Source organism: Crocuta crocuta, unplaced genomic scaffold (genome assembly GCF_008692635.1).
Source record: "Crocuta crocuta isolate KB4526 unplaced genomic scaffold, BGI_CrCroc_1.0 scaffold291, whole genome shotgun sequence".
In the NCBI taxonomy this organism is placed as follows: Eukaryota; Metazoa; Chordata; class Mammalia; order Carnivora; family Hyaenidae; genus Crocuta; species Crocuta crocuta.
In genome coordinates this window covers 1284869-1294038 of record NW_027527977.1, presented here as the reverse complement: position 1 = coordinate 1294038, position 9170 = coordinate 1284869, and the positions used below count along the sequence as shown (strand labels likewise).

At 44.8% G+C, this 9170-nt stretch overlaps 1 protein-coding gene across 1 annotated transcript in view; it reads right to left on the bottom strand.

Annotated features, from left to right (window-relative positions):
• The window catches only part of TFAP2D (transcription factor AP-2 delta), a 58607-nt gene extending 50091 nt beyond the window's left edge, over positions 1-8516 (bottom strand). The window contains exons 1-3 of the mRNA XM_077752861.1: positions 8478-8516; positions 7225-7722; positions 3612-3672 (exon numbers count right to left, since the gene is read on the bottom strand). Coding sequence (XP_077608987.1) covers positions 3612-3672; positions 7225-7722; positions 8478-8516 — 598 coding nt within the window. The remainder of the gene's footprint in view (positions 1-3611; positions 3673-7224; positions 7723-8477) is intronic.
• Positions 8517-9170: the final 654 nt, after the last annotated feature.

Sequence of the window (9170 nt, the reverse complement as noted above, 5' to 3'; positions counted from 1 at the left end):
TCCAGACTTTTCAAAAAAGACCAGGGCCAAAATGTCACTTTCCACCCGAATACGGAAAAGCTGCATCTTCTCATCTTCCCTCCATCCTCTTCTAAAGGCCACAGCCCCCTACCCAATTGAACCCCTAACCCTTCGATTCCAATCTAGATCCACTTGTTATTAGCAGCAGCATTGTCGTCGTCGTCATCATCATCATCAACACTGTTCTCCTACTATTAAATTCTCAGAGGTAGAAATGAAAGGGACCGGTGCCTGACAAAGGGGAGGAGGCCATGAGGGAGCCTCAGAAGATTCATGGGGAAAAGAAGAGTGGGTTTTCCTTTCTTTTTTTTAATGATTAAAAACACAGACGACTCCTGTAAATAGAAGCCTCATTTCTTCAAGATGCCTTTTGAAACCCAGTATCTGAATATTCAACGAAGGCAAAGCCCCACTCTGTACGTACAACATTAATATGATCTCTGCAGAATTTGCTACTCAGAAATATTAACATATCAAAGCCCAAGCCGGAGGCGAAAGAAGCTATCGATACTCAAGCACAGGGTAAAGTAAAGATTATTGGTTCTGATGGTTGGAGTGGCGGAGCTGTGGGCAAAATCGCGCACACCATTAAGCGAGAGTGAGCGTGCGGGAGCCGCACCTCCGAGGCGGTGGCAAATATTTTATCTAGGTGGTAATTACCTCGTTGCTGTCCCTCTTCCGGGCTTTCTTTGGCTATCCGGCCTTCATTATAGGCAAAAACAATGTAACTGCCACTTACCCAAGTGAGTCAGAGAAATGGTATTTTGTTCTTTGCTAATAGAAGTGGCCAAATTTAAAGAACTGAGTGCTCCTCCATCCCTCAACGCACGCGTGCACACACACACACACACCCCTCACCCACCCGGCTACCCACCACCCCTCCCCACTGCAAACCAGGACAGTCTTTCCCTGGTGAACTCCTGTGGGGGCACTTAGGGATCTTTGTTCTAGAAGAGCACTCAGGAGTCTTTGGAAGTGAAATCTGTTTTGTTCCTCCCACAGTAAATTCTGGAAATCGTTAGAAATGTTAAGTTTATCAGAGAACTTAGCAGGGGAGGAAAATGGCCAAAAAGTTGTGCTTTTCAAGAAATCATGTTTCCTGTGGAGATTCACCTGTAAAGTATGGATTAGCAGAGAAACAGACATTCCTATCTAAACAAAACATTTACAGAATATGGCAGAGTGCTTGACTTAGTGTTCTCTTAATGTTTGATGAACAAAGGTGACTTGAGCTATTTACGTTAAGAATCCAACGGACTACCATGAAAACAGAGAGAAGGGGCTTCCTTAACTTTTCTTCAAAAACAGGGAGTCCTGAGATTTAGGGCTGTGTGGGCTCCAGCACATGTACACAACCTTTTAGGCAAGACTTCCTTGCTATCCATTTGTAAATTGTCACGAACATTGATTGTTTCAGAATAACACATGCACACAGACACACGCTTGGTCTCCTGGGCTCAACCAAGTTAACTGGCCTTCCTCTAAAACACGTGGAAATGGAATAAACTCTGCAGCTAAATTCTGAATTCCTTCACGGGGGAGGGGGGTGTGGGTGGAGGACTAGGGTTTAGTAAAACAATACAGACGGAAACCCCAAGTTACCTCCCCTTTCCCTTTGGAGCCATGCTATTCTCCTAAAAGATCAATATTTGATTTAAAATAGCAGGCTCCTCGCTGATTTTCAAGTGAAACGAAATGACACCGAACTCTACAAGAACAATAAAACATCACCTAAAGAAGACCACTTATGTGCCTCTAATAAGACAGGACCACAGTTCTCATTTTGTAATTACCTAAGAGCGTTGACCTTTCTTTGGGCATGCTGAGGGGGTGTCCCTTAAATCTCTCTCCAAAAATTCAACTGATTACACAACCACCCCCCTTCCAGCTCCCGCCCTCGATCTCAAATAATTCCCACTCTCTGTCAGCTATTGTAAGATCAGATATAATTTCCAAGCATTTGAGAAGGTGATCTTGGAGCAAGTGCGGAACTGAACGCGTCGACCGCAGTAGCGCCAGCCGGGCTCTGGGAGGAGCCGGCTCTGGGCGCTAATTAGTGGCGCTGTCCTTCAGCACCACCGCCATCTCCATGCGCCCTGAGTGCTCAGCCTCACCTTGAGTGTGACCGCCCCAACAGAGCCAGATCAACAAATCTCACCTGACTCCTCTTTCACCGTGCATTTTTAATCTCTCCCTTCAATTGTATGTGTATTTTATTTCAATTTTCACTAGTCTGGGCCTATTTCATGTCACTTCAATATGGCTGAACATTAGCCTGGCTGATAAGGCTAATATTGCTCATTTAAAAAAATCCTTGTTGAGTAATGCTAGTAGTTTTTTGAAAAACCTCCAAGGGGGTGAAACAACAGAGTTGAATAGCTACTTTACATTTAGTGGAAGTTCCAAGTACCCACTATGACAATCGTCAAGTTCCAAAAGAAGAGCAATTTTTTTTTTCCTTCCTCGGTTTAAATGGAATTTCACTTTGGCCATTGGGTTCTAAAGCCTACAGTTTAAACATGAAAGTATCCATAGCTTTTTTTTTTTTGGAAAAGCATTGGAATCTTTCGACAAGCTTTGAAAGAGATGGACAGGGACTGAAGGACATTTATTTGGTGCCATCAGAAGTGACTCAGTCTTTAGCAGTTCAGTTACTAAAGACAACTGCGGCCCTGGAGCTGGAATTAGTCCTGGTGAATAGGCCACATCTTATTAATTCGTATGAAGTTGGGATAACAGCTGGTCCCCTTGCCTTGTGTGCTCCTCGGGTTACTCAGCTTGCTAGGAAAATGAGCTTCAGAGGCTCTGGGTACAGTTAAGTGGGAAAGCCGGCAAAATCTGCACTGCCTTGAGGCCCTTAAAATGTCATAGTTCAAAACCTTTTGTCAAAACGGAACATCTGAGATGCAGCCCCTTTCAGTGTCTGAGCCAAAATCAACAGCTCTCGATTCTGGCCTTCCCCCCACCTTCCAATTCCATGGGTAACTCTGGATTCAGATGTTTTCCTCAACAGATGGGAACAAGAAAGCTTTATCCGGTACAGTTAACACCACCACCTCCTCCCACCTCCCTTAAAGAAAGAAATGTTCTGGACACTTAGAAAAATAAGGGCCCCTACAATATTGGTGTTTCATTAGCCTTCCCCGAAGCCTCAACGAATCTAGCCTTTCACAGTATCCTTCAAAGCCTCAAGCTAACACCATCACCTCAATCACCCAGGTGGTGGCTGGCACATTTAGGGCTAAAAGAGACTGGAAATCCTGCTTGAGGATGTGGTGATAGGGAAAGGAGGTGTGACAAGGATTTTTTCCCTTTCTTTTCTTTTTTTCTTTTCTTCCCCCTTCTAACTTTGATTCTGTCACTGTTCCATGAGAAACAGCAAATGTCTTCTATTGTAGGTCTTTTGGGAGGAGGCTAGATTCAAGCCTCAATGGAGGAAGGGACTATGCCTGTTTGGGACAAAAGTAATCGACCAAGAGTAATTGTTTTCTTAATCATCAGACAAGTGTCTGACATTTACAAGCACCACCAGATCTTCAAAACAAAGTATCAGATGAGAGAAGAATGTTTCATCTTAACATGTCACTTACCTCTTCTTATCACTCCACCTTGACCATTGAGAACAAGCCCACACTGGGCTTCCACAGAGCCCTTAATAAAAGAAAAAGAAATAAAAGCACTCAAATAGATACGAATAGGTACGAATACATGAGTTAAGTCTTTCAATCTGCCCCATTGCTGAACCCCCATATCCCCATAACCCCGTAGTAGACATTTAAAAGCAACTATTGAGCTGGAGCAAGTTTGGCAGCACACATGATTTCAAGAGGAAAAAAAAAGTGCCAGAAAAACCACAGTCTAAAAGTTGTATAAATCTTAAGGTATGCATTTTGCAGCACCATACAATATTACACTTCAAAGCACCTGGGTGCCTTTCATCTTGGCATAAGGGAATGAGAAGCCCTTTGAGTCCCCATCAAGGCACATAGCATATATACAGACAGTTTCCACGGCACTTCCTGCGTGGAGCAAATTACACTGAAAGTGTCAAGTCTGGCACTGTGGGTTTCTTGGGAGCTCAGAGGAGCCATTTCAAGTGCAGGCTTCAAGATATCTGATGTTGGTTCTGCTTTACCACAGAAGTAGGAGTATCCTACCCAAAATATGCCTTAGAGAGGCAACACCTTCAGGTTCACCCACCGTAGGTCTTCAGGCTCCTAATGGATTGAGGGATCATTTGAGCTGGGAAGAAGGAAAGGGTTTGCTGATTTTTTAAGAAAAATAAAAATTTCTCTCTCTGTCGTTTTTCCCCTGAGTTGAAATGTGTTAAAGGCTCATTTTCCTTTACAAACAAACGAGGTATTGGACATGAAAGAGGCCTTGAAGGGTGTTAACCTACCCAACAGCCCGTGAAGAGTTAAGTAAATGCGGAGAGAGTCGGTGCATAATAAAAACCCACTTTACAAAACAACCTTTACAGCCCTGGCTCCCTTTTGCTTCCCCATTTTCACCATATTGAGGCAGGCCTGTAAGACCCCCCTTTTCAACCTACTCACGAGCTCTTTCTTATTTTAAATGTTCTGCCTTAAAGTGATTATCAAATCAATATGAAAAAAAAAAACTTGGAGACTGAGCATAAATTAAAGCAGTGATGGGAAAAGGTGTGACAGTTTCCTTTGTTGGCCATAGCAAATCTTTTTAGGGGACTCAAAGATGGAACTGAAGCCACAAGACTGTTTGCATCTGTTAGGCAGACTTAGACCGCCCTCCAAACCATTGGACTTTCACTTAAAATTCTGTGCAGGGAAAAGTATATTTACATTTGTTGCATTTGAAATGAGGCATATGCTGATGAATGTTTTAAAAAGGAAGAAATAAAAGGAGAGAGACGGGTTTCTCCCACACATCCCCTCCCTATTTCTCTTTTTAAAAGTAGCTATTACTTTTTTTCTCTTTCTTTTTCATTCTGCCAACTAAGACCAGGAAGAGTGGAAGAAAATAACTTTCCAGATTTACAACTTGCTTCAATTATATCTAGATATAATATATATGGCATATATCTACACACATACAATGATATATACACATAGAGATATGTCCATAGACATAGATACATAAATATGTCACATATCATATTCCTCAATTTCTTTTAGTATCTTGGAGTATTTCCCTCAGTATGAGCAATAAACTGAAAAGAGGAAACCAAGAAAATAAAAAAGACATAGGCTTCTTAAAAGGTCTCAATTTTTTTTGAAATGTGCAAGGTAGAGGCCTTGAATCTCTCCAAGGGAGTGAATCGCTTTCTCTCCCATTCTCTGGCACACTGTTAAGCTGTTTATTTCCTTAGAAGAAACGAATCTTGGTCTCTACACTTAACAAACTTTCCCCCCTCATAAGTAAAACATGTTGTTTGGTCGGATGACATTGCATAAATGACCAGTTGAATGGCACTAAGTCGAAAATTGGATAAACTACGGTGTTCTTTTGCACGGGATTCGCTCTTTGTCTGGTGCTTGCAAATGTTCTAATCCCTTCTTTTGAAAAATGCCCGGCTTTGTGCCTAGCACAGAAAAAAAATTTGTACAGATACAAAAAAATCAGCAGCAGACGCGGCTATTAAAAGGAGTAAATAGGTTTTAGTTGAGCTAAGCATTGAATGGCAGATTTTTCCCCCCTTGAGACATAAGGGGATTCTTGTGAAAAATGTAAAAATGTTCTGAGCGTATAAAATTATTTTGTGAATATAAGTGTAGAAAGTCAAGGTTTATGGAGCCAGATCTTTTTTCTTGTGTGCCAATCTTGCACCTATGGCTCTTTGCTGGGACTGTAAGGGCTTTCACTTTAATTTTAAAACAATCCCTTGGTCGGAGGTAAATGAGGGGGAAAGATTTTCTGTGCGCAACAAGGGATCTCTTACGTCTCCAACTTGTGCTCTTCCAGTATCTCCCCTTTCGTTGTAGACGCTGTGGAGAAGCTTTGTGCAGACTGAGAAAGTAAGGACTCATCTACCGCCCCCCTTTCAGCCAAAAGAAGCTACAAACACATGTCTTTTGAGTTCTTTTTCAGATATTTGTGGGTTTATTTGCTCTATTTCCCCCCCCCCATGTGGCTGGGGGGGGCGGAATATGTTTGCAAAATTATAAAGTCTATTGTTGGCAAAGAATGTGCAAAAATACATTAAGGAAGGAAGTAGGAGGGAGATCATCTGATTGATGGCCTCCACAGGATATGAGTTTCTCTCTTTCTTCCTCTCTACTGTCCTTCTTTCCTTCTTCTCTCTTTTTCCCTCTTTCCCCCTTTCTGTTTCTTTCTTCCTCCCTATTTCATCTCCCTCCTTTTCCCTTTATTTCTTCATTTCCTTCTTTTTAAGGAGTTGCATCTTATGTAAAAGTTAATAACCTAGTGAGAAAAATAAAGTTGTGAATTACCCAACTGGGTGGTGGGATTGGGGAGCTAGGTGCAGAGAATTATGCTCAACTCTACAGTCTCGGGAACTGCATCGAGCAGATTTTCATTAGGGTAAATTTTTGAGACTTTCATTTGCGATTCTTTACTTTCCACAGCGATCTAGTATATTCGGGGAAACTTCTGCTAGGGCTCAACAAAGTCTCTAGAACAAACCAGCCCCCCCACCCCCACCCCAGTTCTTAGTAAGTTCCCCATAAGCTTAGTCTGGGACAAACACCTGGCACACGCGGGTAGACCCAGCAAAGCACAGACTGAGGGTGTTATTGGTCATCAACTTGTCGGGGTCTTACTCTGAGTCCCGTTGGCTCAACCCAGCCTCCGAGATCGCCTCCATCCCATCCCCTCGGGGACAGAAATGAGGAGGATTCACTTGGTCTTCCGTGCAGACCAACAGAAAGCGGGGGCCCGCAGCTAGCCAGACTCCCGGGCATCCAGGTGAAATGCCTTGATCCAATGAGAGTGATAGAATGGCACACGCCTCCTCTAATTGTTTTGATAACTTTCCATAAGTGGTGTGTGTGTGTGTGTGTGTGTGTGTGTGTGTGTGTGTGTGTCAGAGAGAGAGAGACAGAGAGACCGAGAAAGGAGAGGCAAGGAGAGGAGAGGAGAGGAGAGGAGAGGAGGGGAGAGGAGAGGCCAGGCGAGCGAGACAGCTTACAGTCAGAGCTTTAACGGAGCGGGAGGGGCAGGGCGAATAGGGGAGGGCGCAGACAAATTCGCTGCATGCTTATTTACCTGCAAGTCGTCTGCTCCCGCGGCGGCCAGCCCCAGGCTGGGCCCTGGCAGGAGTCTTTGATCTGGATGCATTCCATACTGGGAGCCATGGCTCATGAGGGACAGGTCGTGTCGGCGGTAGGCATCGAGGCAGCCCAGCTCCCGCCTCTGCTCGTCCAGGCAGGACGACTTGAGCGCCCGCGCATTGTGCAGGTTAATAAAGTCGGTGGGCTCCCCGTGGTGGATCTGCTGGTAGTACTGTTGCGAGTGGTGGAGCGAGTTCAGAGAGTAGGCGTCGGGGGTGACGGCCGGGTGGCTGTGCTGAAACTCGTAATGGAAAGACTGGTGGTGGAGCGGGGTATACTGGTGGTTAGTGGAGAAGTAGGGAGACGCAAACTCTGTGCCGGTGGTGGAGTAAGTTAGAGGAGAGGAGGAGGAATAGGCGACAGTGGAATTGGCTACGGACTCCAGACAGCCAAGCTGCATCAAACGGTAGCTGTTTGATCCGTCGTGACGTATCTGGAAGGAAGAGGGGGAAAAGGGAGAGCAGAAAAACTTGAGGTTTGTCATTTTGCAACCGAGGCGCCGCTCTCCGGGAGCCGGGAGCTTTCTCCGGCTCTCCAAGGAGAGCGAGCGCGCAGGACTGGGGCCGAGCCGCACCCGGGCTCAGCGCCTTCGCCAAAGAGCCTTTGCGAGCAGGCGAACTGGGGGTGGGCGGCCTCGTCCTCACAGTCGAGAGGGCGGAAAAAAATCCCCCACCCTATATAGGTGCGGGTGACACACACACACGTACACTCGCACACACACACACACACACACACACACACACAGCCCCTGCCTAACTTGCACAGGGAGATGGGCGTCGGGAGCCAGGTTTGCGACTGACTCCGGGGCCGCGGGGACGAGAAGCCGAGTGTCCACACGCGCAGAGCGCGGGCCGGCGCCTGGTCGCTGCAACCGGATCCCAAGCCGGCTGTCCGTGCTGCGATGTTCAGCCAGAGCTGCTCAAAATCACTATCCATATATTCACAAAATCCAGTCTGTACAAATCGTTCAACTTGCTCATTTCCTTAACCGTTTGGGGCAAGGAATCCGACCCCCCTCTTTCTGCTTCACTTTCCTAGAATAAGCCCANGTAGCTTTTTTCCATCTCTATCTCTTTCTCCTCACCCCCCCTTCTTTATTATTAGGATTATGTTTTCCCCCTCATTATGGCAAATGTTTCTTAACGTGGCAGAGAGTTGCCCTTCCTGGCGACAGATGTCATAACNTACCTCGGCATCGTGGACTAGTCCCGGAAAGGTAGTTGACATGTTGGGTTTCTCCGAAAGCTTACGATGCAATTTCCCCCTCCAAAAAAAGAATCGGGAAAAAAATCCAAACTTCTTGTATTTTCCAATTTTTTTTAAGGAAAAAAAATGTTCTATAGATAGAGATCTAAATTGTAATGGCTTTGCCCGGATCAGATAGCTCCTTGCCTCGTACCCACTTAAAAACCTGTAGGAACAAAATTTTCCCTCTGCACAAAAGCAGCTCCCTGGAACAGATTTTGTACTTGCTGAGTATTTCTTTGGCTGATGTCGTAGGTCCCTTGGTAATATAGAAGTTTTGAAAATTAAGCATCAGCACTGAGAACTGGGAGGACAATAGGCAGAAGAGATTTATCCCAGGAGACAAGGAATAAATATTGTATCTTCGCCTAATAAGGAACTGGAGGTTCTTTCAACATTTTTATCCATTTTTTCCAACCTTTATCATGCTTTTCTATACCGACCGAGGTGGGGACTCATCTCTACAGAGAGCATTTGCATACATTTTATTGGGAAGATAAAGATCTAGCCTCGATATGTGTATATTAGAGATAGAAATATATATTAATTAAAGCTTCCTTTTACATGAGTAAGTGTTCATTCCTATTGGTTTCCACTTTCTAGATGCTGAAAGCTGCTTTTTCCAACAAGCACCCA